General features: G+C 42.0%; 1 protein-coding gene across 1 annotated transcript in view; it reads right to left on the reverse strand.

Moving 5' to 3' along the window:
• The window catches only part of JAG2 (jagged canonical Notch ligand 2), a 68,319-nt gene that overhangs the window by 40,337 nt on the left and 611 nt on the right, over nucleotides 1–27,371 (reverse strand). The window contains exons 2-4 of the mRNA XM_035327596.1: nucleotides 27,308–27,314; nucleotides 26,885–27,208; nucleotides 3,003–3,057 (exon numbers count right to left, since the gene is read on the reverse strand). Of these exons, the coding sequence (XP_035183487.1) occupies nucleotides 3,003–3,057; nucleotides 26,885–27,208; nucleotides 27,308–27,314 (386 nt within the window). The remainder of the gene's footprint in view (nucleotides 1–3,002; nucleotides 3,058–26,884; nucleotides 27,209–27,307; nucleotides 27,315–27,371) is intronic.

The following is a 27,371-nucleotide window of genomic DNA, read 5'->3' on the forward strand; positions in this document are numbered from 1 at the left end:
TAAGCACTGCCCAGACCTCTGCTGTACCACTAGACAGCTGCCAAGTCAAGTGACTTACCTGGAAAGTAGCAAGAACTGCTGTGACAGAGGACAGAAAACAGACCCTTTACAGAGATTCTGTATCTAAGCCAGTTTCCTCTCCCCCTCCCTCACCAAGCAAACAAGTGGTAACACTACACTGCCACGAGCTTCACTCCCAGTCCGTAGCTCGGTAGTGTCTTGCCAATACTGCTGCACAGAGGAGGAAGAAAGCACAGGAAAAGTTTGGGAATCTATGTTTTCAAGCCCCTCTTACAGTCTGCACTTTAAGGTAAGTAGCAGGGAATAAATATACCCTGACAGAGTTGTTGAGATGGGCGCTTCACAGATCTACTATAAGCAATCTTGCATTTGATGTTTGCAAGGAAGAATACAGGATACTGGTATATATACAGAGGGAAACGGAACTGTTTTAAAATCTTTTTTCCCCCCCCCGTAATAATAGCTTATCAGAAGTCCAAATGGGAACAGAGGACTTGCAAACAACTTTCAGCCTTACTCATCCCCTTAAAGGGAAGTAAAACCTGACTTTGGTACCATTAATCAGTTTGTAGAGAGACTGGAACTTGAAGCTTTCTCACACTGACAACAGAAGACATAAAACCTGAGCCAGAGATTGACTCAGTGTTCGGTACATGGCAGAGAGTTCAGCTTTCCACAGATATTCCTCCCCTTTCCCCCCAGGATGTCCCCCATTGTCCCTTTTTTCACTGGAAGAGATGTTGTGTTCCTCTTTTAATCCCTTAGCTGTGCATTCTTACTGATCCGTCCCTTTTGGCAGTATACAGAAACACAAGGAGCAGTCCCTGCATCTTGTCAGATTCACAGGGGAAAACCTACTGGAGCATTGCCTGCCAAGGCTGCTCTTGGAGAGAGAAAGAAAAAGCCAACAGATCTCTTTCATGAGATTGGTAAACAGACTACTGAAACATTTAACCTCAAGACATGTGTTTAGCTAGTCCTCTGTCAAATTATAGGCTAAAAAAGCATAACAAAATTCACATGAGAAGCCTCTCGGTTTCAGATGCAATGCAAGTTAACAGCACCTTTCTGGCAGCCTACATTAAAGGGAACTTCACCTTTCATTGGCAGTTTCTCAGGAGACCTAGACTGTAATTTGAGACACTTGGACTTCTGTAGTTCATTGAAACCATTCTTTAAAAGAGATGGCCCACTGGAACTCCAAACGACATTATACGTTTGGTTGTTTTGAACTTCGGGAAGAAACTGACATCAGTGGAAGTACACAGCTTTATTAAAGCACGTTAAAGAAAACTGAAAGGCATAAAAAGGAATGGCAACACAAGCCCAAAGTAATTATTCCCTTATCAAGGATATTTTAAAAGAAGCTGGGGTTTGAAAGCTACAGATTTGCTAGAGGATTCTGCAGATTCAAGGACAGAGTAAAAAATGGTCTAACTTAAGTTTATTGAAAAGGAATCAGCTTCTAAATGCACACGTCTCATGCTTTGCAGGATAGGGTCTTCATGCTCGCTCCTTTCTACGTGATCTCCGTTGATAAGCCACCTAGAATTAAGGGGGAACGAATATTCAATATTCGCTGTACTAGCTGCCCCTAGGTAAATTATCCCCAGGCTAGAAGCTATTTGAACAGACGAACTTCACGTAGTACTTTTTCAAAGAAACACATTCAAATAAGATGACTCCAATCTGTTGCTACATAGGATATCTAAACTTATTCAAGATTCAGGCTTACTCTGCTCAGCACACAAGATCTCATTTGAATACCATGTCCAGCTTGGGAAACTGCCATTCAAGTAGGCTGTGGACCAACTGAAGGGTTGCAGCAACATGAATTACCAGAGATCTGAAGAAAGCATACCTATTAGAAGAGACTGAAGCTGTTGGACAAGACAAAAATTGCTTAATTTTAACAGAGGGAGGAGTGAGGAACAAATTACAAACTCAATTACTTTATCACTAGACACAGACTATATGTTAGGAAAATCTAAATTAAGAAAGTCTGCCAGGAAAATGCAAGTGGGACTGGTCCCAATCTTCAAAAGGGTCTTCAAACTCTAACATAGCCTCAATATTATTTTAGCTTTGCCTTTTTTTGTATGCACTTGATGCATCTTGCTTTATAAGGATGGTCAGTGAAGCAGCAGAGAATAGAACCTATAGTTAGAAAATGACGACAATCTGGGGCACAAATCTTCACTATCTCAATGTCTGAACACTTATCTTTCTCTGTAACAGTTCCTGCCAAGATTAAATAGTCCATTATCAGCAACAAGTTCGATGTTCACTTAGCACTTGCAGCTACACATTTTTATTTTGAGACAAGCTCATAAAACATTACCAAGGATCAGAGAGAGCTCTACTTCAGCAACAACATGGCAACCAACACCTCCAAATTATTTTGACGTATTTAAACGCTAAGCTTCCTTTTCCTTCAGATCAACAGCCATGCTCTGATAATGAGGATTAGTATTTACAGACCAAAAACAAGGTAACTTTCAGTACTAATAAAGAAACAACTGGAGAATGAATCATACCAAAGCAGCCAGCTTTTTTAATTTATAGGCAGAAAGAGTGCTTTATTTGTTTGCCTGATCATGGAAGTTACCACAAAAGGCAGCGAAGGGTGAACAAAAGAGTATGTAAAGTGAAAATCTACAGCACAGATCACTTCCCTGAAGGGGAAAAAAAAAAAAAAAAAGGCTTACCATAATTTTTAAACTTTTTGAAACTAAAAGAAATTATGTATTATGATCTTCACTTTCTATTTCTTACCACTAACAATTTTTTGCAGTTCCTAATACAATCCCCCTCCCTGCTGGGATTTGTACATATCCTTTACTTAGGTTGCATCCCTCTGTTGCTTTGGAAGGATGGCTAATTTCACCAGCACACCATGCGTGCACTCCCTTTCCCCCCCAAGATCTGTGCACATACAGCACAAACTAAGTGAAACCTGACAGATTTACATAAATACTCACCACCTTTTGTATCATTATCCCAATCCCATGCTTCTAGTATTAATGTGAACGATCTCTGAAAAGAAAAGAAAGACACCAGTTAGATAAAAAGCACTGTTACAGGCCAGACATAAACAGTGATTTAAGCAGAATAAGCAGATATTGCTGCTACAAGAAAGCCAACTGAAAGCAGTTTAAATTTTCACCACTTTACTGTCATGTGAAAGCCCTTGAAGGCATCTTCTCAAAAGCATGAAATATAACAGCATTAAGAACTGTGGGGCAAAGCAGACTAACAGCAAAACAACAACATCTTCCCCCACACACCAAGGACTGAATTATTATTTTTCTCCTCCCACTGTATTTCTCAGCCTTCCTAGCCACAGAAATCCTTCTCAGAAGCAATGCTAAAAGGTTTGAACAACGTGAAGGGTCCTGAACTTTGGGAAATAGATAGGATATTTAAGACAAACAAATGAAGACAGAAAATAAAATCACGTTTGTTTTTGGTTGGTTGTTTTTTTTGTTGTTTTTTTTTTGTTTGTTTGTTTTTTTTTTTTTTTAGAAAGTGCCCACAACATAAGTTTATAGAACAAGTCAGTTTAGTTATGTTTTTTTTTTTTTTTTTCTAGAAAAAGGAAAAAAATCCACCCTCCATTAAAAATTTAGACTTATTTCTCATGAAAGGGGAGCTGTGAAGAATGGACCTGAAAGACACAGCAGAAGCATGATTTTTAGAGAAAGCATGTTTGGTAGTAGATTTTTCTCAGAGGAAAAATGAAAAGCATCATTGCAGAGAACTTTAAAACCATTTCAAGAAAAAACACAAGCTTTACTTCACTAAGGCAAGGCATCAGTAGTTTATTTTCATTTTATGACCAAATATGTAGGATAGATCTTGACATTTAAATACTACGGTTACTTAGGGGAAAAATGCAAATGCAACTTTATGCATAGATGTAATGTTTACCTGTTTCAAGTTTAACAAAAGCAGCTGTCCAACACCTTGACTTTGATAGTTCCCCACTCACAGAAGTTAAAATAAAGTTTCTCACATACATTCAAAACCAGTAACAGAAACAGTTATTGCACCACTATCCTAAAACCCTCTTGTATACATCTTTGTGCTTAGAGGCAAGCCACACCAAAAAGCTGAAACTCGTTAAATACGGCAGAGCCAAAACTTCGTGTGTGCTGAATTCACGGGCTAACAACAACCTATGAATTCACATGAACCTGGGGATTTTCAGTTGAGGCATGAAGAACACCGTTAGAAAGAGGATAATGTAAGCATTCAGCTATATTTCATAGCTATTTCAGACTCCTACATCAAGAGACAAACATTTTTACTGCGATAGTTCATTAAGTGCTTTGCACACCCACACTTCCCACCAAGGAGGGTTGATGATAAACACTGAAATCTCCCTATTTTACAACAACAGCAAAAAAAATCCATCCAGCACCATTATTAGGGCTCTTTGCTAGACATCCCTCATGACTACAGCAAAGGACCAGTCTACCCAGTAAAGTCCTTAATAGGGTGCCTATTCTATCACTTAGTTGCATTAACATATAAAACACAAACTATGCCTTTGGAAAAAAGTTTCTTCTGAACTTTCAACTTCAGACATTAGGAAAAAGTGATTTACCATGACTGGAATGCAAGGAAAATAAAACTTTAGTGGTAAATAGCCATATTACACTCAAGAATGCTCAGCAGTGACTACACTGGACAGAGGCATACTTGTCTTCTTCCAAAGGCAGTTCCAGCTCCAAGTATAAAGATCAGTCGATAAGAAGCTACTACTTTTGAGGGATGACAACATAGCCCAATTCCCTATTATATTTATTTTAAAAAACAAACAGTAGTGCAGCATTTCCTGCAACTCCCCACTTTATACCCCCACCTGAACATTCAAGGAAGCAGGATTCTACTGTAGTCTGAAAATACTACTCGGCACCCTTCTGAACTGTTACCTGAGAAATAAATGTAAAGTGAATAATATCAGAAAGTAACGTACAGTAGTGGCCCTAATGTTTTTGGCAGTTCTAAATCTGCTTATTGGGGGATGAAATTAGAAGCGTAACCTAGGCAGAATTCTGCAAGTGTGTGCATGATACCAAGTTCTTTATCCACCTCCCCTGCTTCTAAGAACTGATCTTGCTAACCTATCCCTCAGTTTTCCTGTGCTCCACTGATTTCTATTAGAAGTACAAAACAGTGCACAAGTGCTTCCAGATGTCCACTTACTCACTTTATGTAAGGGTTGGTCTTTCCTACTGCAAATCAGCCATTGCATCTAACTGCCTACACAGGCTAAGGCAGTAACACAATGCTGTCTTGGCCAGCTATGTCTTCCTTCCCATCGTTCCACTTGAAAGCAGATCTGCATCTTGACCTAGGACGCTAGGAAGTTTTTGTGGGAAAGGGAGCTGCACACAGCACACTGTTTCAACATGCATGCACTGGAAGGTGTGAATCAATGGGCACTCTGATTTTAAGATGCTTAAAGTAAGGAGCCCTATAGCTCTGGTGGCAAATCTGACCAAATAAGCTAGCATACACTCTAGAGTTGAAAGCATTCCTGTAATGCCTTATAGAAACTTAGTACATTACAAAGAGTTATGACTGGCACACAACCCTTCCAACACGTGGAAGAATGGGCTTTCTGGCCACGCAACCAGCCCCAGGGCTGGTGCTGCTACCTGGTGGCTGGCAGGACACAGACAATGCTCTACAAGCCACAGGTTCAACAGGCCAGATGCAATCATTTGCTTTTCCTCTCCCAACTAAGGACAATCAAGAGCTATACAGCCATCTATAAGAAGCCTAAAGGGAACATATGAAAGAGAGTCACGGCATTAAACCCTTTCACGTACTGGCACCCTGTATCCCTGGTTTCCCCATGTCTACCTTTGGACTAACAAGCTCAAAATGGGGGCATGTGGCCATTTACACACGGACAAGCACATGGAGTGCAATGTTTTTGGAGGTCTTACAAGGGTGCCTACAAGTCTGAGATGTTATTCAAGTCACAGTAAATGGAACTGATAGACAGATGCATGTAAACTTGAAGAACCCATGTCAGCTCCAACAGTTCAGCTGTGCAACTTTCTGCTTTCTGTGACACTTGCACAGCCACCCTCCAAAAGCACGTGACCGATGTAAGAACACATCCAGAAAAGAAGTTGATTAAAGGACTGTTCTCCCTCTAATAGATAGTAAGGTTACCAGCCCAACTTGTGACTCCTTCACATGCTGCTAGGCAGTAGCTTTAAAGAACTCCTCTGCAGTAGGGTGATGGGTGGTCATGTTCCAGTTATGGGTCCTCAACACAGGAAACAGATCTTTAACCTTCCAGTTAAAAAAAACAAACCTCTTCTTCCCCACTAAAATATTGAGTCTCACACTAGATCTGCTTTAATTCTGTTGAATTTTCCACTTCATTTTAAAACACTGAAAGCTGACCAAGATGCATCCATGTTCATGATATGCTGCGCAGAGAGCTTTCCAATTACAGCTCATCTATCAAAGCCATTACTGAAAACGAATACCCACGTACTCATCCATGCCGTAACCCTACCTGTCAGCCAGAGTAAGAGCGATAGGCTGCATAAGACTAATGGATATAAATGCCAAATAGTAGTTTCAGCTTAAATAGACATACTCAGCTTATAAAAGCTCTACCATTGGCTTGCATTAGGCATATCTCTACCTAGCAGATGGTCAGTCAGCCCATGCTGCAAACAACTTTCCTGTTGTACAAGATACTTGTACAAGCCAACATTTCTTTTCGATTGCGCTTCCAGAAATCAGTTAAAGAATTTGCATTAATTAGCTCTTCTCCAGAGTGTAAGGTCTACCCATACTTAATCTAAATTCCTGACATCATCCAGCTCTTTGGAGCATCATTAGGAACGTGCTAGCTTAAAGGTTAAATAGACCCTGTGGGGAGAACTTACCTAATTATAAAAGTGTTTGAGTTCTTGCATAAATTTAGCAGAAAACTGTTGTTTTCTAGTGAGTATCATAAGAATGCCCCAAACTCATGAGTATTTTATAGCATTTCATAGGTATATTATATACACACACACCACCACGCCATCTTCTTTTCTAACTTGCACACTACTCAGACTTGATGCTTATGACTAGCACCTCACTAATAGAACATGCACATTCGAATCTGTTCTTACACATAAAGAAAGGCTTTGTGAAGTAGTATTTGTTCATTTCAACTAGTATTAGCAAAATATTTAGAAGATATTTTAGAAATGGCCATGGCACAGATTGGAGGGGAGTGGGGAAGGTAAGGGGTGAGCACATACTGCACTGAGAGCAGTTCAGCTCCTTGAATTAAATGCAATATAGGATCTGTGCTTACCAAAAACCACTATGATAAAGGCTGCCCTCAGACAAGAACATCAGCACGCTTCTGCAGAAAAGCACAACTTTAGAGAAAAGCCATTTCACAGGAGGTAACTAAATAGACATGCTAACCTGTTGGGAAATATACAACTTAAGCCTGTTTAACTGTCTTGGCAATGCTGCTTCAGTTGTGTTTTTCCTAAGACCAGTGTTGACAAAAAACAACTTCAAAGCATTATTTCACTGCTTACACTAAACAAAACACTCCTGTTACTATCCCAACGACCTCCTCTCTGGGAGGGGGGGACAAGACCTGTAATATTGGTTTGGCAGTGTCTTTTCATGAACTACTATTACCACCTTGACTTCTGCAAATCAACATTCGAAGGTGTTTTTGGAAAAACAGACTTGTCAGATTTTTAATCCCAGGAAGGATGACCAACTTTGACTGCACTTTCAGTCAGGTACAGAATTTATATTGTCCAACTCAAAACCTCCCCAAAACACACAAAATATTAAGAAAACGTTAAGGTTGAACTGAAAATGAGTATTTGACATTTTCTGCATTGATTTCCACAACAAGCTATTGTATATTAAAATACTTCAAGGAAATTTCAGCCCCGCTTGCATGCAAGAACTTGCCTGCTGAAAGCAAAGGCTATTCCAACGCACAAAACAAAGATTCCTCAATTTCACCTGAAATTTTCTAATAAAAGCACCTTGACTGGAGTTTCTACAGATGGGCAAAAACCCCAGAAGAAACCTGAAAGCTGCTACAGATTAGAAAAAAAGCATGACTCTTAAACAAAACTAGGGCCCACATTACCACCCTGTTCCACCCAGTGCTACTCTGTAAACACAGGATCTCATCACCAGTCAGGGCCTTTTCCTGTCAAACCTCTCTCAAGAATAAGCAACTTAATGATAACGATGCAAAAATAGGTCAAGCAACAGCCTCCTATCACTACTCCAGAAGTGAAAAAAGTTATACCATTAATAAGTCATCACCAATATTTTGTGCAACCAAGTCCCTAACGTCAATCAGCACAGCCAACTCCCAGATTCTTTTCTTAAAGAACTCCTAGAAAAATGAGGTAAAGAGAGGTCCACGGATTTTTTTTTTCCTCCCCACTCTTTCAAGTGCCTGTCCCCCTCCTCCAAGCAGCCTGCTTGCCTGGAAAAAGCTGACTTAAAGGCACACATATTCCATTTCCTTCCCCAGGAGCTCTGCAAGTCTTTACAACTTCCTCACGCACAAGCCAGAAATGCAGAGGAAGGAAGAGTGAAGAAAGCTTCAGTGAGGGTCCAAGGCTCATCTCTGCCACAAATTTAAGGGCAGACAGAACACACATGCGGGTTGATCTTGACATTATGAAGAGGTAATGGAGACCTCCACAGAAGGAGCAGGTGTTCCTCACTCACCAAGGTTGTATTTCTCAGAGGAGGGAGGGGGAAGACAGAAGGGGGCTGCTTTCTGAAACTTCAAGGAAATTTCAGCCCCGCTTGCATGCAAGAACTTGCCTGCTGAAAGCAAAGGCTATTCCAACGCACAAAATTATAAAAGCACCCCTCCTATAAACCCTCATTTTTCATTTGATAAGTACCATTGGCATGGTGAGTCCTAAACAAAAGCCTTCCCTTTGGAAACCAGGGCCAAACAATCCCATTTTGTCAGGAGCGTTGCGGAAGGCTGGGTTGGAGTACTGCAAACACAGGCAGCACAGAACAGAAAGCAGTTGAGCAACTTTAAGCCCTCTATTTGAGAGCAATTACTGAAGTTATACTCCTCTTGGCCAAGTCACAAAAGCAGGATGATGTTTACAAGCTTTGGAGCCTTACTGCTCTTTGAGGGGAGCAGTTTACAGGTTGCCCCACCTCACAGTCCTTAGGAAGTCTGCAAAATGTGGGGAGGTGGGGAAGGGTGAGAGGGGGTGTATTTTCTGCCATGGTTAACAGCCTGACATCTCCACCTACACGTGCTTGAGCACCTCATTCCTCTCCTCCCCCAAACCATGCAAAGTCAAAACTGGAGGGGTGTGTACATGTGTGTGTGCATATGGGGGTGGCAGGGAGAAATCAAGATGTCTAGACTATTAAGACATTTCATTGGAAAAGGAGCACAAATAAAAACAACAGGTGAGTAAGTTAGAAATGGTCTCAGAGTTAATACTTAACACCCAGGTAGGGACTCACCACCTTCAGCTGAAGAAAATTACCCAGCAACTGGGTGGAAGAATCCTACCACCAGCCAGCTGCATGCATCTATATAAATGCAAAGATATAAACAACTTCAAGGAGGAACTCAAAGGGATATTATAACATCTATTTGGCAGCATGCAGAGCTTTGTGAAACAGTAGAACAGCGTGCTTCTCTCCCAAGTATATCAAACTACCAGATCGTGACGTATGTTACCAGATGATACATCTATAGGAAGATCTTCAAGTGAAGGTACTCGAATCCTGCTGCAGTGGCAGAACACAACCTCAGAGATGGTCTTGATATATCACAGGACAGGAAACTGTTCATCTGTGCAGAAAAAACTACCAGGAAAATCTACAAGGTTCTGGTAACTTAGCTCCTTAGACAGAAACTCAAAGCACATCTCAGCTGATTTAACTTTGTGACAAATCTCAGACACAGTATTTGTTCCCAACACCTTAGTGCTGAACTTAAACCCTGAACTTCCATAGCACCCTTGGCCAGACAACTGCTGCAGAGCATCCTCGTCCTCCAGTAAGTAGGAAGCATGCACCTCACTAACAATTTTCACAGTGCCAGAAGCAAGTCATTAGCTTCTTATTTAGAAAAGCTGCAGGAAATCTGTCCAGCCAGTAGTCCTGCAAAGATCTCTATGGAGAAAAGCTGCTAGCTACTCTTACATTCACAGGACACTGCAGAGGTTCTAGAAGAGTCCATTCCTATTCTAAACCACTGCCTTTCACCATTGCATGCATAGCAGTAATGCTAGTCTTACAGAATAGAAAATATAAAAAGCAGGGGCAGGAGTTGCTATCTGTTATTCATCCCCACCCTAGTCCATCCTTCATTCCCTGAATCCAGCATACACAAATCTCCTGGAGTACAGCAGAGATTAAGTTCCACCTCTGAAATCAAAGCAGTCATTTGTGGTCACTTAAATTTGGACAAATGACACATGATTAGCTTCCAAACCATTTATTTCCCTTATAGTTCCAGAATTAAGCAAAAATAAAACAGTGAATACTTAACTACTCAAGTACAAATGGTCCTGCAATACCTTGCTATTGCCAAGGTTTTCCAGAAAAAAATGCACATTAATTTTTAATGCCAATTGAACCTAACAGCTACCTCACTGATTAGTTTTGCTGAAACACTTCTCTCGCTGCAAGTGCCCTCTGCCTATGTCACCTCTGGGCACCTCCTGCATACAAGCCTCAATATTTCTTTATAAAAACAAATGCATCAAGAGTGACATAGAAGAAACAGAAAAAAAAAACAATTTAATCTTAGGTGAATGATCCATACAAACAATGAAAGCGTTGGACAGAACTCCTCAGCCTGGAAGAAAAGAGGACTTATGTAGCTCTGTAGACTGAAACCAGGACAACTTGTGTTACGAAAGGTCCAGGATTTGGTTAGGAATAGATTGTCCATTTTCTTGTCAATGACAAGACAAGAACTGCAGGTCAAATTAAGCTAACATGAGCCATGCTCTGAAACAATGAAACGAGACAAGATGGCACTTCATGCAAAGCCTTGCAAAAGCGTTACACAGGTTGCCTAGGGATGAAGCAGGTGTAAGCTTTGTGGGTGCAAGAAGGGACTGCCACAAGCACTTCAGAGAGGGCAGTCACAACTAGTTGAAGATTCCTGTTTGGAAAAAAAAAAAAAAATAGTAGAATTTAAAGAAAATTTTATGCACCTTTGCACTGTCCTTGTCTTCCATAAGTATTTGCTTACATTCCCTGAAATCTAGTTTCAGCCAGTACAGGTGTTGTTCCAAAACAAGTATTCCACTTTTTCTGATGGCCAACATTAAAACAAGAGACTATTAAAGCACTTACAATGTAAAATCATGCAGGCCTGCCCAAGTCATCAGTGTCTATCCTAAGGTAATCAAAATCATGGCCAAGGAATAGTTGAGGAAAAAAATGACAGGAAAAAACAGAAAACAGTTCTGAATTAGATTTACAATTACACCTCAAAACTCCTTTTTGAAAGCTATAACATCTGAGAGGTAGTAATTGAAAAATCTAATAAAGATTCTCCTTTCTGCAATACTGAAATGCCACATCAAATTAGGACTATTCCAAAAGTCAAACCATGTACACAACACATCCATAACAAGCCATGTGACATGTTGCAACACATACACCAAAATGCTATTCAGAAAAAATGATGAGCTGAGCTACAGCTACTAACAGGGAGATAGTAATATCTGGAAAACTTTTCCTGGGGAAAAAAAAGTAATCTAGATAGTCTTTTAAGAACGATTAAGTCCAGACTGGGTGGTACAAAGCAGAACATACTGTCATCCAACACAAGGTAAAAGAAATGCACAAACAAAACAAGCACTGATTTATTAACTAGCTGACAACTGACAAGCATCAAGTGAAATACTAAGCTTACTCATTTCATAGCAATTTTGACATAAAACTGTCAACATACGGGATAAAAAAACTGTTTTAACTATGGAAGACCCAGTATATTTCTGGGGGAAGGCCACAGTGAGAAACACAAAGACCTTCATGCAGAAGCTTAACTTTGATTAGGCAATCAATCTTCAGACTTCAAGTATTGTATTTGCCACGGTCAAAAACAATCCCTCCTGGTTTCCACGTAACACAGACGAAGGCTTGTGCCATTTCTAGTTACTAACTCCACAGTAACTTCACAGCAGCTGAAGAAGCAGCAAGTACCACCTACTCCATTACAAGCTGGGCCTCCCAGTCACTCAACAACCCCTCTAAGCAGTAACGCTGCTTTCAAAACCACCACCTGTATTTGAGGTAGGGGCAGAAAAGAAAGGGTGAAAGTTAAGTTAGTGTGACTGGCAAGAGAGCTGTGAAGGCAAGAGCATCTGTGACAGTCTGGAAATACCAGCTAACTAGAGAAAAGAGTTAGAACTTCAAAGCTGGAAAGGAAAAACCAAGTCACAGACCTGCTGCAGAAACCTCCCTAACTTGAGGTGGTTCCCTCCAATGCTCCACTATTACCTGTAAAACCTACCTTCAAATAATTGAAGGATTCTGTCATTACTCAAGAACACAAACTACAAGAAGATCAGTCTCTTCAGAGCAAGCCAGATTAATTGCCTAGATTTCTAAGAGATTTTCCTACATACTCTGCATGGCTGCCCCATGTACTCCCCATAAGAGGAAACAGTACGTGCATCTGCAAGGCCCTCTCAACCTGCCCCAGCAGCATCAGACAGTCACTGTAAGCTCAGTCCAAGGCTGGGACTTTAGAGCCAGAAATTGAGCCAAAAATAAGAAAATCTTCAGGGACCTGAGGAAACACCTAAGTCAAGTGGAACAGAGGGAGGGGAAGCAGGAATTCAGACATCACAGGCTGTCAAAGCCTTACCTGTAGAGATAACTTATTCCACAATTTGATTTAAACTTTGCACACTGCCCAGTAGTGAAAAAATACTCTGAACAACAATATTTTGATCAGTACCCATGGAAAGCCCCCAGAGACTTCCAGAACTCAATACCATTCAACAGCTCACTAAAACTGCTTTTCTTCCACATGAAGGAAGCCCACCCCACCACATGCTTTCCTATCTGCAACAAAAAGCATAACAGATTTTTGCTTTCATCTATCATCACCCCCAAGGAGGTAATCCTAAAACCCACTGGACAGTGGGCTTGTGTCCCACAAAAAGCATCAGGAATGAGGAAAAAAGAGGTCTAAAAAAAGCCAATTTCTCCCAATTGCCATCTCTTCTGCAGATGCCAGAGCACTGCAAAGCTTTGTTCGTGAATAGCAGCTGTGGAAGCACAATCTACACTACCAAGAAGCACACGTACAAAGTAAGATTCTCCTCAAAACAATGTATTATTAAAGCCATCCTACTGTTTTTTAGCTTTAATTCTGATCATCTATTGAAACAATGATGAGCACAGAGCACAAAGGAACTAATGCAACCAGTAACTGCATACCAGGGCTCAGCAGAAGCATTAGCCATCCTTACTACTGCCACTCTGCTAGTTAGTTTACTTAACACACTTACACATACTTAACCTTTGGGGAACCAGATTATAAATCAACCAACACAAGTGCACAATTTGCATTGGCACCTGCCTCTCAAACAAGAGAGCCCAGTGTAAACTCCCCAGATTTCATGTCTTTTTGACACTTCTAGAGAGGAAAAAGCACAAGGAAAATGAAGCGTGCTCCATTGGGAATCAACCCTGAAAACCTGCTACAACCTCAAGTCATAGCCTTCCCTTCCATCCCACTTAGGGAGAACACAAGGTGTTGATTTTAAATTGAGATTAGAAGCAGATTAAATCAGAAATTACACACCAAAGAGAATGTTTACAGCAAATGTTTCTCCACTAGTACCTGAATTTAGTGGAGAAAAAGTCTTTGACCTGGCAGAAAACACTGTTTTAGAAAGAGGGTCACAGGACTATTTTTCAATATACATTTGCCTTTTACATAAAAGCTATTTTTAAAACACTTTCAAACTTCACAGCAGTTAAGATATAGCCCTCTGTACCACAGCCAAAGCCAGCACTGGGAGTTTCCAGAAATTCACTTAGTTAATCCAATAGCAAAGAACAGAAGGAAGTATTGATGAAATTAGAGAATGGAGGAAAAAAGCCTTTTAGAAAGAGACATGCACAAACACAACACATTGCAGTCAGGTATCCTCTTAACAGCATTTTATTAGATTTAAGTTGAGGCTTTCAGCCTTGCTACCACCTTTGAAGGTGGCAAACTTGATATTAACCAAGTATCCATGACCTACTCCTTCCCTAAAGTTTTGGAAGAAGTCCAAGATAAATTAAGCCCCATTATATGTACACTTTCTTGTTGCATTAATGAAAACGTACCTAGATTGTCTCTTTTGAAGTGTATGCATCAACTATGAAGACCCATTAATGGCTGGTGCAAGCCTTGTTTTATGCTAATATTTAGAATTCAGAAGTTGAACTAGTAATTAATACTGCTCTTCCCCTCCCCTCTGCACTCCATGTGGCATGGATATTAGTGTCCTCTGGGCACTTCAAGCCATACATCATTACTATTTCAACTTGAAGTCAAGAGGGAATTAAACTAACTATGTAATAACATACTTTAATTATTGTTCTAAACACAGAACACCTGCATGCACTCTTTTGTATTGCAAATACACATACTAAAAGGTAGGCAAATACAGAAAAGATAGATATGCCCCCAAGTTCTATGTATGCAAAGTTCCTAGGAATAAAGAGTATTTTAATCTTAACCCTTTTAAATAACATTAGCTGCTGGTAGCACCGCAGTCTTCTTCATTTATGAAAAGGCAAGTGCCCACAAAACCCGTTCAAGCTAATGAGACAGGATGTCTTGCCCTAGGAAGAGGAGAGGCCCATGCTCAACCTCTGTTCCATTCCTAAGGGAGCACAGAGATCAGGGCACCGCTTTTCTAAGTTCTCTTCAACTCTTACCAATCTTACCCAACCAAATACTATTAACTCCAGAGCTAGCTGTGCAGTACCAGCTACATTTGAAAGACGCACGGGCAAAGGCTTAGCTGGCCCACAGTGATGGCAACAAATGACTGACCAAACATTCATACAGTTCCAAACAAGATGCATGATTTTCCTCCAACGGTATTTGTTCTGATCTAGCCATAGGCTCAGATCTAGCCATAGGCCTCTTCACCGAGAGGAAGAAATGTCTAGGTTTTATTGTATAGCTGACATTGCAATACATCAGGTCACTATTTGATTGTAGAATTCCTCACAGACAGTGAGGGAAGTTTCAGGAATTCTGGAAGATGGCATAGCATGCTTGTGCTGTCCTTCATGTCAGCCCCAAACTGAACACCAGTTCAAATCTGAATTTCTACGCATGCTAAAAAGGCTGGCTGAGAACATGAAACACCTTGATTTCAACACCATAGGTAGCTAGCTGCTCACCTTGCCTTACATCCCTCTCAATTACTTGCACCAGGACACTGCAGACATAACCAAAGCTCTACCCATATCCCACTGTTCTCCACATGAAAGTAGTCTGACCAGACAAGTAAGAGTTCCCACTACAAGAGAGGGCACAAATTCTTTCAGAGATCAACACACAGGGTTTGAAGAAAGGATTAAACAGGGATTCTTCACACAGACATGCGCATGTAGGTACGCATACACAGGAACACTAGTGCCTTGTTTGTAAACACGTTCCTGAAACAAATGCTTGGTTCTGGAATCTTCTGAACACTGTTTTGTAGCTATGGTAAATCTTAATCACATTCTCAGCACCAACCACTGTGCTGTATGTAGTTACTATTAAAAACCATCTGCTTACAGCAGCAAATAGATACAGCATACAACAGTACAGTAAGTCTACAATTCAAGGTACCTATTTGAATATATGGTATCCTGAAGTCCATCAACCCCACTGTAACAAAATAGCACCAGAACTCCACTATCTTATACTTTTCAAGTTAATGTATAGTGGAGTAGATCTGATATAGCTTTATGTTATTACAGATCAGAAAAAACAAATTGGCAGTCCTTTGGAAAGAAACCTTTGAGCACGCAGAACTTGTGAAAGCAGGCACTTGTCCATTAGAGTGCTTCTCCATTTTTTTCCTTCTCCTCTCACCAACACAGATCTGGAAGCTATGGAAGGGACATCATCTCAGCAAGTCCTCAAATTCATTTCATTGTTGACCCCTATATTACTTCTCTGGGGTAGCAATGTTACAGCTTTCTTCATAAGGATGAGTATCCACAGAAAAAAAGAATGAAGCAATACAAAAACAATCAAAACTTAACTATTTAAAAGAATCTTATATTAACTACTTTATTTTGCTAGTCCAAACCAGGATTGATAACTCAAGAGTGCATACACATGAATAATTCTCAGTTTCTCTGGCAGTTAAACTTGTCACCAGTCCTGCTGTTTTGTCCAGATCCCTTGGCAAGCTAAAGTTTTGCAGACTACCACATCTTGAAAGTCCATCCCAAGGGCTTGGGGACACAAATTATCACTGATCGCAGGCTGCCACAAGTCAGACAATCTCCTGCCAGTTAAAGCTTATTTTATTTACCTTCCAGTTGCAGTGATATGGGAGTAGATACAAACAGCTACTGATATTCACCATCATGTTCTTCTCTTAAAGCCCACTGACAGAGATGTTCCAGCACTCCACAGTTACACAAGTCAGTTACATAGCACTTAGGGAAAAAGAGGTATTTGAATTCTGGGAATAAACCTCTTAAGAACTGCCACCAGCTATGTTTGAGCAACCATTTTATCTTTTATCTCTTAGAAAGCAAGAGATGTGAAGTAACTAAAAGCTACACAACCCTGAAGTTTGGCATTAAGCTGTGGTGACATCAGAACACCCTTGAGGAGCTCTAAGTAACTGAAAGCCCATATTTAGCATGCAAGTCTGAACATTTCAGTATCTCTACTTCTTTTGCTTCCCCACTTCCTAATAAGACAAATCGCTGGTCTTTGTGGATCAACCAGGGAAACAATACTGAGTTCAGAGGTCTTAAACACAACACTACAGGGCCTATATGTAAATATACGGTTTAAACAACAGCATCTTTTGTGTTTATAAGCTATCAGCTTCTAGCTGTGTAGAAAAAGAGTCATTAGCAGAGGGTTGTAGATGGCTATACTTGGTCTTAACAGTCCAAGTGAACATGGTCTGACTGGTAGACTTTGCTGATTGCATGAAGCCAGCTACAGTAAGCTCCATGACATACAATAAGGGAAATCACATTGTTTTTAAATATATTAGCACTATCGAAACCACAACAAAGAGTCTTTGCACAAGGTGCAAGAACAAGGAACAGCCACTGAAATCTATTAAGCAGTAGCACAGGTTACCAAAAGGGTACTATTAAAATTATCTTCAGCCAATAGAAAGAACAGCAAATGGTACCCAAAATTGCACAACCTGTTAAACTTCTACTTCAGCCTTTATTGAAGTAGATCAATAATTAAGCTTTTTATGTATTTCTCAACTTACTGCCTGCCTAAAGCACACGTCAGTCAAGCCTTCCAAGCATCGACTCGCTCTGTAATTAGAACTGAAGTTCTCCAGCTAGAAGCTTGGACCTTTACCTTTAGAAATGTAGACTGTTTTAAGGTAGACATTTCAACTTTACAGTGTTATAAACAGAGTTATACATACTCAAAAAAAAAGATCCTACTTGATGTTTAGGTTAACAGCCAGCTCATCCAATATTTCACTACAATTTGTATATACTTCAGGAGTACTGAAAGATAGAATTTTTTTATTTTTATTTTTTTTACTAATTGGAGGATCCTGCATCAGTATTAATACTGCCTACTCAAACGCCTGAAAATGTGAAGTTTATCCAATTCTAATGTTAGATTCTTCATTACTTAAGTTGGTATGTTCAGAGTACTAGAAAGCACAGAGTAGACTAGAGAACTATCTGGAAGTAGAAGAGGCATTGCAAGAAGCATTTAAGTGTAATAATAATCAAATAATGTACTGAACAAAAAACATCAGAAGACATCCTGCTGGGAACAAGATATATACAATCAGGACTTTCAAGCCTGAAGCAGGATGTAAACAGATTGCAGTTTATGTACTAATACTCCAGTCTTATCTCAGATTTAAAAAAAACTTCAGAGAATGAGCACCTGTGCATCTGTCCAAGGGGCATATAATTGGTTACTCAAGGACTATTAGGCTGTTCCTTAGCAACCTCCACAAGCTCTAATCAAGTAAGACTAAGATTGTCATTTAGCCTTCAAACACCATGCCCCTTCCATCTAATATAGCATTTTAACTACTGCTGAGGAGCACAGTGATTTCAACCACAGATAAAATCCACACTATGTTTTTCAGCTGAGAGTTACCAGGAAATCTCCATTTAAAATGTGCTTTTTAATTTAGTATCCAAAATAGCAATCAATAAAACAAATCATCGTTTTTCCTCCTCTTTATACACAGTAATAGCTAACTACAATTCTCAAAAATCACCTTGTTTAAAGTTTACTAAATGAACACAAGCTATAGCCCAACTACCAGGCAATGTTTTATAATGATAAACTATTCCCTGAATATAATTACAAGAGAAGAGTTTAATATCTAAAGCAGCAGACACATTTCAGGTAAATAGTAAGCATTTCTCTCTCAGAGAAAGGTAGTATTTATATCTTCGGAGATGCTGAAATGCATCTATCATGCTGCACACAAAGGATTTCTCCAAACATCACTGAACAGAACCCTAGCTACCAGAGCCAAAGGAATCTGAATAATTAGGAAAATAAGAGTGACTTAACCGTTCAGTCCTGGACCAGCTTCATTGCTCTTCCTTATCAATGCACATCCTATAGTTTCCATTCAAGATTACTTGTAAAGATTTACATACAGTTTTTCCCTAGATAGTAAGCAAAGGCACCAAGTGTCCATGACTGAACCAGTAAGAACCACTCCTCCCCAGCTCAAGGTGATCCACCAGAGACCCACCGTAAACCCTACAGCCACTCATGCTCCTTCAGCTCTCCCTGGGTGTACGGTAGAGGAAGGCAGTGGCTCCACTACACCATACTGGTGGAGGTTCAGCAGGTACCCAACACAACCTAGCACAGATGGACCTACTCATCCACACAGGTTCGCTCCCCAGCCTTGGGGACAGCAAGGGAAGATGCTGGGGTGGTCAGATTACATGCTGACCCACCACTCGCATGGCAGTAAGGCACTCCGTACAAAAGCCACCAACATGACAGCACTGCTGATGATCACCTCTAGCCAAAGGCTGACCAAGTTTAGATACCTACTAACCCAGAGCCGGAGCAGCTTTCTGGCAAGAAGCCCAACAAAGGCATATCAGAGTGCTGCAGAGGAAGAGAATGGTAAGTTACTGCCAAGGAGCCACAGCAACCACCTTTGAATATCTGGATAAACATTAAGAGGCCAGAAGCAATGTCAGTACACCCTTATTCTTCACTCCTTGGACTAGCTCCTCTCCTTTCAAACCACTTTTCACAAGCTTCTTCCAGTTCAGAGGATTACTAGCAGCTGGAATCAGGGTGGCCCACAGGAAAGTAAGTCAATGTGCTAGCAGGAGAGCGGCCCTCCCTTCTCAGCCTCTTCAGTAGGCTGAGCAGCTCTGAACCACAGCAAGCAATGCAAATAGGAACCACACAGAGTTGACAAAACATCAGCCTTGTTTTTAGAAGAGAAGGGAGGGAAGCTTTTGGGCACAGAGTAATCTAAAGCTTCTGCAGATGACTAAGTGCATGATGTGATTATAGCTGCTTTATGAACTTAATAGTTTCTAAAGTATGTTCATTGCATGTATTTCAGAGCCCACACTTGCACAAGCCAACACAGAGGAAAAACAAGTGAAGGAGTCAGACTACACAGAAAGGCTAAGTTCCATTCATCTCACCTACGCAGTGACTGTGGTGTTGCTCAAAATGGGGGACCAGAGAGCCACCAGCCTTCAGGGATACCAGCTAGTGAGAAAACTCATCTACCTTACATCTGTCTTTAACACAAACCCTCCCATTCAAGAAAGACTGTGGCAAGTCATTAATAACTAACATATTAAAAATGCACTAAACCATTTTTGGCACTTTTTACATCCAGAAAATGTAGGTGTTTCACATCATTTACAGTTTGACAGAAGCTTAATTTTTCACAGCTCCCATGCTGGCAGCCACTGAACTCTAGCAGTATTAACTCAAATTGAGCTGGCCTCGTGCAGGGAATACAGGCAGTAGCATCAGACCCAACAGTTAGGTTTTACGATACAAGGCTTCTCGACACAACAGATTTCCTTGAACTTCACTGGATCTCTCGGAAAGTCTACAACACAATGGGTCTGCAGCTCAAATAGGCCAAATACCGCACATCCAATATAAACACCTTCAACTAGTTTCACCCCCAGCCACTTATGTTAAAAGACAAACCAGATCACTTAAGATTAATGCTACATATAGTCATGTCCATAGCAGACATTTCACATAGTCTTTTTTTGAGAAAACAGGAGTTGGAACATCTTCAAACAGCCCAAAGCCAGAGCTACAAAGCCCCCATCGTGTTGTGGTGAATGAAACGTACACCGTTTCTACCTCACCCTCTTCTCCACCTGACATCCTCTAGCAAAAGGTAATCCTGACTACTTCAACACCTATTCCATTTTCCGTTGAAGCTGTAATGCCCACACCAGCTGTGTGCCTGGGAGAGCAGCGTCTCACCGAGAGGCTGGCCGGAGCACCTTCTGGAACAAAGATCAGAGAGCTGACAAGAGGTGTCTAAGCACAGCTCTCAGTGTCTGGGAGGGAAGGTTATTTGTCTGCAAGTTTTGAATTCAGCCTCAGTGTTTCTTATAAATAAGAAAGTGTTTATCTAAGGAAGCTTTCAATGGATATAAATAGAAGTGTTCTTTTTTCTATCTGGCCATCTCTGTGACATTCAAAAAACCCCCAGAACTTTAAGGCATACAGGCTTAAGCAGTTATCAGAATATCATCCTCCAGGGCACGTTTATTTCAAAGACATAAGAAATTCTAGATTCAGTAACAATGTTTGAAAGATTAAGAGTGCAAAGAACATTTCTGCTTAAAAGTAGAGGATAGATTTTCTATAGTTATATGAAACTTAAGTCTTTAGGCTTTCTATTCTGGGCAAGCTGCAAATAGTTGCTGGCATACGCAGCACGCCAATAATAAATCCCTTTTTCAAAGAGTGGTTCTGAAGTGCTCACCATTATGGCCTTGATTCTTTTTTAGAGGTGACACCTGCAGCTGCTATTGAAGTCAACTGGAGTTGTCACTACCCAGCATTGCTACAGGCAGTTTCTAAAACACCGCGCAATTATATCTGTGTTTAAGACAGAGCACTGCAAAACCTGCAAGCTGCTATTTGCATTTGCATAACCCAAACCTGAAGGGATATTGTTATATAATAAATCACCCCCTCATCATACTTTTATTTCTGATCAAAAAAAGCTTAAGTCAAATACAGTATGGAGCAGCTGAAAGCATCCGATTCCCTGACCTGCTTCTTCAAGACTGAGGAAATAAGAAATATGGATTCAGGAAGTCTGCATTTTCTGATCCACAGCATTATTTGCCCCTGGAGCCCCTGGATCACACAAGGCAGGTACTGCAGGTGCTTCTGTTATTGCAAGGAACAGTTTGCCATGCCAGTTACCACAGCAGTCCCAGAACCTATTGACAGGACAATCTGGCAGTGAGTAACCAAGCAGCAAATTCGGGGAGGGGAAAAAAAAGGGGATAGATATTAAAAAAAAAAAATTGCTCTACCAGCACAGACTTCCATTTGGAAAAAGAGCTAGGCTACTGGCAAGTAAGACATTAATAATTCATGTAATTCATCAATACACATAGCTATCTACTACCTTATTGTTCCATGCTGACTTCCTCTGTTAATGAGGGGTTATAATGCACTTGCATCCCACATTATTATACCAGATGGATTTTACATTTTGGCATAAGGTGATGCTCTCACTTCTCATTCCCTGCCCTTGGTTCTTGCTTGGGACCGTGCTCGCATATGCCTATTAAAAAGTTTCAACAGAGCAAAGAGCAATTATTTAGAGGTAAAGGTTGCTGAGTATCACTTGATACTTCACTTGTGAAATGCTGATTGTTTTCATGAGAAGTGTGTTACGTTTCTTTGGTACACCTGCATCCAAGTACCTTTTTGAGTTGTAAATGGTCTAATTTTAACCTGCCTAATTTGAGCACATCTGTCATGATGGGTCATCATTCAAGGCGACAGAGTGCACATCTACTCCACCAGGGAGCATGGAGTAACCTAATCCAGGATGTTTTCATTACGAAGCCTCAAGATCCTGATCTTGGGTAGTGATGTCTCTGTTAAGACAGAAGGTAGACCAAGTGTAACACTACCAGCCAAACAAAAACATACAAGCGCATTTCCTACAGTCAGACTACCTTGCTCCCTGCAGGCATCAAGGATCTAGATAACATGCTTCAAGGCTAAATGCCTCCCAGGGCCTCGCTACTTCCAAAATATACACAAATTTTCAAATTAGGATTAAGAGTACTTGATGCAAAAGTTCATACTCAAGTAGACACCATCTGAAAATGCCAAACAGAGCACTGGACTCATTAAGCAATAAAAGCTGCAAGGTCAAATATTCTTGCTTGGGTTTTGGCAGGGGAGGGGGAGCAATTGCTTTCTAAGAAATCCAACATTTACTGCTGCAGCCAAGTTATCCTTTCAGCAGCTTTACATGTTCAACAGTTCATACTCCAGTTCATGTTTTAGCTCAAGACTGAACACTTCCAGGCATTTGGATGAGACTCACGTGGACTGCAACGTGGACAAAATCCACGCAGGCTGGATATTAAATTTAGACACTTTTGTGTATTTTTAACTACCTGAAAGTTAACAGTGCTTTAGAAATTTACAGCTAAGTGTTATAATCACAATTTAAATAGGAAGAACTTAATATCAGCACTTATAAAAACAACAAATGAGCTGCCTAACTTCCAGTGGGGAAGGTAGCCTTACCAGAGCAAGTTGTGAGGACACCCTGAACCTCCAGTACCCCTTCCTCAGATAGGTAAAGGGTCCTAACTAAGCACCTGTTGAGTGTCAAGGGGAAAGAAATGAAACTGCTGTGTTGTGTTTTTTTTCCAGATACTTATCTCCAAGTCCCTGAACTCTGAAGTTCACCTGTGGAGTTCAGAGCACAGAGTATTCATGCATACACTGCACTCACTGACTGTCAGTCACACCAGACTAGCAAGAACAAGGGGGCTGAGGGGAGATAATTATGCATATTGTTGTACACGATTTCAACATCCACGACTAGTCAGAACAATTCTTCTATATGACTAATTAACTGAAGTAATGAATGCCATACCAATATTTATGGTGCAGGAAAAGCTGTGAATTCCCTGAGGGAACAAACAGGGTGGAGAAAAAAAAACCACACACAACTCCATTTCATGCCATCTTGAAAAGATGTATTAAAAATGGTTCCACATAATGCACCCAACAGAATGCCTACACCTTTAAAACATCTTCAGGAGCTGTCTAAGTAATCTCTCATTTATTTAACCAAGATTTAAGTTTTGGTAATATCCTGTTACGGATAACTACTGCTGTGTTAGGTGTTTCTAACTTGGTCAAAAGGAGGCACTTGAAGGTTCGGTGTCTGAATAAACGGTGTCTGAATTTCTTGCCATAAAAAATGCTTAATAATGAACCTAAGCTGTGTAAACAATCAGAATTTATTCTTCAAAGCTATTTGAACCCTTCTGTCTTCTTTCTTTTAAAATTACACACACATTAATTGCATCATCTGTTTGTTAACAATCTCAAAAGAGCATTAAGCTGCAAGTTTTACAGCAGGAGGCAAAGAAAAAAAAATGTGAGGTAGGTGGGTGAAGACGACAGCTGTATTGTTCTAGCTGTTCCTCAACCTCTCCCACTGCCAGATTTCTGTGGATGATGTATCCCAAGGTAGCAATTTTAAGAACTTTTTGGCAATATCCCAAGCTCCTCTTGCAAATCAGAGATCAGACTAATGATATTAAAAAAGACAGGAAATAGGAATAAGCTGGATAACCTTCTCTGTATCAAACAGGAGAAGTCACTGAAGTCTGGTACTGCAGCTTTACAGAAGAAACGCTTGTCTTTTAGAGTAAAAGGCTTTACACATTTCCCATGTATAATTAAAAATATTAAAAAAAAGGCAAAAAATAGATATCTAAGATAGCCAATGCATTACAGCTACTGTTAGTTTAGGACAATGTCCTGTCAGACATCAAGAAAACCTCCCTCAAGTGATTTGCACATTACTATGTGAGCATCCTTAAGTCAAGGAGCTATCAACCCAGGCAAGTTTCGTAAGAAGCTCACATATACCAACGCTGCTTTTCATCAGGGTGGGATTCTTCAGTCTTAAAAAAAAAAAAAAAAATACTTTAAGTCCTCTGGCTACCGTGCACCAAAGCTGATTTAATAAGCGAAGAACACACTTTAATGAAAAGACTACATCCGTACTGCTGTCTCATTTGGGTAAAAAAATCTAATAATAATTCTGAAGTTGCCCCAGAAGTTGAAACATAACCCAGGAACCCCATCTACTTTAAAAAAGTAAGTTGTTAAACTAGCATTACGGTTAAGCCTCTTCTTGCCGAGTCTATATGGCTTATGTACAAGTGTGACAAAGATGCTGCATTCCCCACCAGAGTGAACATCCACAATGCAAGAAACTACAACCTATAGGAGGGACTTCTGTCTCTAAGTGCAGAGCGCGATATGCGGACTGCTTTTAAAAGTACAGCTACTCCACAGCTTATTTTTAGAATCAAGGGTGGGCAGGGAGAGTATTCAGTAAACCTTCCAGAAATCAGCCAGCCACCCACTAGACTGCAGTGGCACTGTTGAAATAAATTACAGGCTGGTTTGCAACAGCTGCAAAGAAACGGTGGAACGACAGTCAAAGACTTAAACTCCTGTAAAACGCTGGGGGCAATTATACCAGAAACAACGGCAGACATGGTATTGTAAGCTAGAGACACTGTGGTAATCTACCTGCAAGAGGGAGGTCTAACAGGCCTTTCTTAGGACCCGATGAGCACAGAACAATATCCGGCAGCTGCAAGGTAGGAATGTGCTTATTCCAACAGAGTAAAAAACAAAGACGGCTGGGCTTAGGGACCTGCACTGTAAGGATTATCAAACTCTCCTCTTGTTTCAAGTAGCAATACTAGAAACCAGCAAATTAGAAGTGTGACTTCAGCTGCCTCTACTTCCTCGTGCAGATAACATATAAAGTTTGAGGTGCTAATGTTACTGAAATCTCCTACTTAAAAGAGGAGTTTATGATTTCACCAAGCCCATATTACACGGTCAACAAAGGAGAAAGAATTTTAATTTTCCCTTTGATCTTATAACTTAAGAGCAGAGTTCCAAACACCCTGTTTTCTTTATGGTATTGACTATACCTGTTAACAGCAACCTTTCTTATTTCAACAGGCCTCTGGACAAACAAAGGCAATGAAAACACTCCAACTTGGCAATGAGAACACAGAGCATCTGTGCAGAGAAATTAATAGTTTGTACAAGTTTATTCACCATCTAATTCGAGCAAAATCCCAACCTCCGGATAGGAGTGGTTAATGTGAGGTGCGTGAGCATCAGGACAGAGGGTCCCTGGTAGCGCAGGAAGTTTTAAGTGTCTGTAGTGGAGCGGTTTCCTTTCCAGGATGAAAGGCAAAGGAGCAAGTTTCCCCACCGGGACGGTTCCTAACAGTAAGTTCCAAGGTAACAAATATCCTGCAGGCTGCCCACCTCCACAGACCGCTGCGGGCCATCCTGTTTGCTGGCCACCCGGTGCCCAACGTGACCTGTGGGTACCAGAGCCACGATAACTCACCATGATAACCCCGATATCACCGTGATAACTTATCTCCCTGCCCACCTGGGGCACCTCACCATCCATCCCCACACCTCAGCACGCCACCTGCCCACCCAGAATGGCTATGGGTGGCAGCTGTGCTGCCCTGGGGGCCGCCTACCCGCCCAGGGGGGGTTCCCTACCCGCCCCTAAGGCGGGGGTCACGCAGCCCGGACCCCCCCAGCCCTCCCACACCGTGCCCCTCGCCCGCTCCATGCCCACGCGTGGGCGCAGGGGGCCGAGCCCCGTGAGGAAATGGCGGGCGGGGAGAGGACCGGGACCCCCCTCAGCGCTGAGGGGATAGGGCAGCTTTCACCCTCCCCTCCTTCCCCAGCGCTCCGCACGGGGGCTGCCAGCCCCCCTCAGGGGACAGCCCCGCACACTGGTGCCCCCCTACCCCGGGGCGGCGGCGGCGCCTCCCGCCCCTCCCAGCCCCGCTCCAACGGCAGCCGCGGGGGCGGGCGCGGCTCCACCGCCGCGAGCAGCGGCAGCAGTAGGAGCAGTGCGAGCAGCGGCAGCAGTAGGAGCACTAGGAGCAGTGACAGCAGTACGAACAGTACGAGCAGTAGGAGCAGCACCGGCAGTAACAGCAGCGCCCCGGGAGGGGCGGCCGCTCGCGCGCCCTTCGCGAGCCGCGGCACGCGCCCCGCGCCCCCACCTGCGCCGCCCTCCGGCGCCCCCTGCCGGGGGCAGCCCCGCGCTCCGGCCCGCCCGCGTTATTACCATTATTATTTTATTTTTTAATTAATTTTTCGCGTTGTCCGCCCTTCTCCGCCGCACTTGCTCGGGGATCCCGTCAAGCGGGACGCGGTGCCCGCTCCCCACCCGTTCTCCCTCGGGTACGGAGCGCGTCCCGCAACCTGCTGCCCCCGAGCCTCGCGGCGATATTCATTAAAAAATAATTAATATTAATTGTAACGGGGGGAGAGGCGGCGACCTACCGGCCACGCGAACTGGAAGGGGATAACGATCCTGCCCGTCTCAGGGGTCCTGCCTTGATGGGAGTACTTGTTGCCGTTCAAATAAAAAATATTTCCACCGAGCACGGGGGTAGATCCGAATCCGTAGTTGCAGGGTCCGACGGGGGTGATCTTGGCCTGGTATTCCTTGAGGCAGACCTTCACGTAAGTGTCGCACTCGTCCCGGGTGCAGCCCTGGTTCTGGGGGCTCTTCACGCCGTCGCAGCACTCCCCGTTGAGCAACTCTCCGTTTACATTCCGCACCGAGTTAAGCTGCAGCTCGAAATAGCCCGTGGAGCGGGACACCTAAAAATAAAAATTAAAAAAAAAATATATCAAAGGGAGGGGAGACGGGCACCCGGAGGGAAGCAAGGAAAGGGGGGACAGCTCTCCGAGCAGCCCCGCGGCGCTGCTGCACCACGAGGAGGAGGACAAGAAGGGGGCACGGAGCCCCGGGGCGCCCCCCCCC

This window comes from Oxyura jamaicensis, chromosome 5 (assembly GCF_011077185.1).
Source record: "Oxyura jamaicensis isolate SHBP4307 breed ruddy duck chromosome 5, BPBGC_Ojam_1.0, whole genome shotgun sequence".
NCBI classification, from domain to species: domain Eukaryota; kingdom Metazoa; phylum Chordata; class Aves; order Anseriformes; family Anatidae; genus Oxyura; species Oxyura jamaicensis.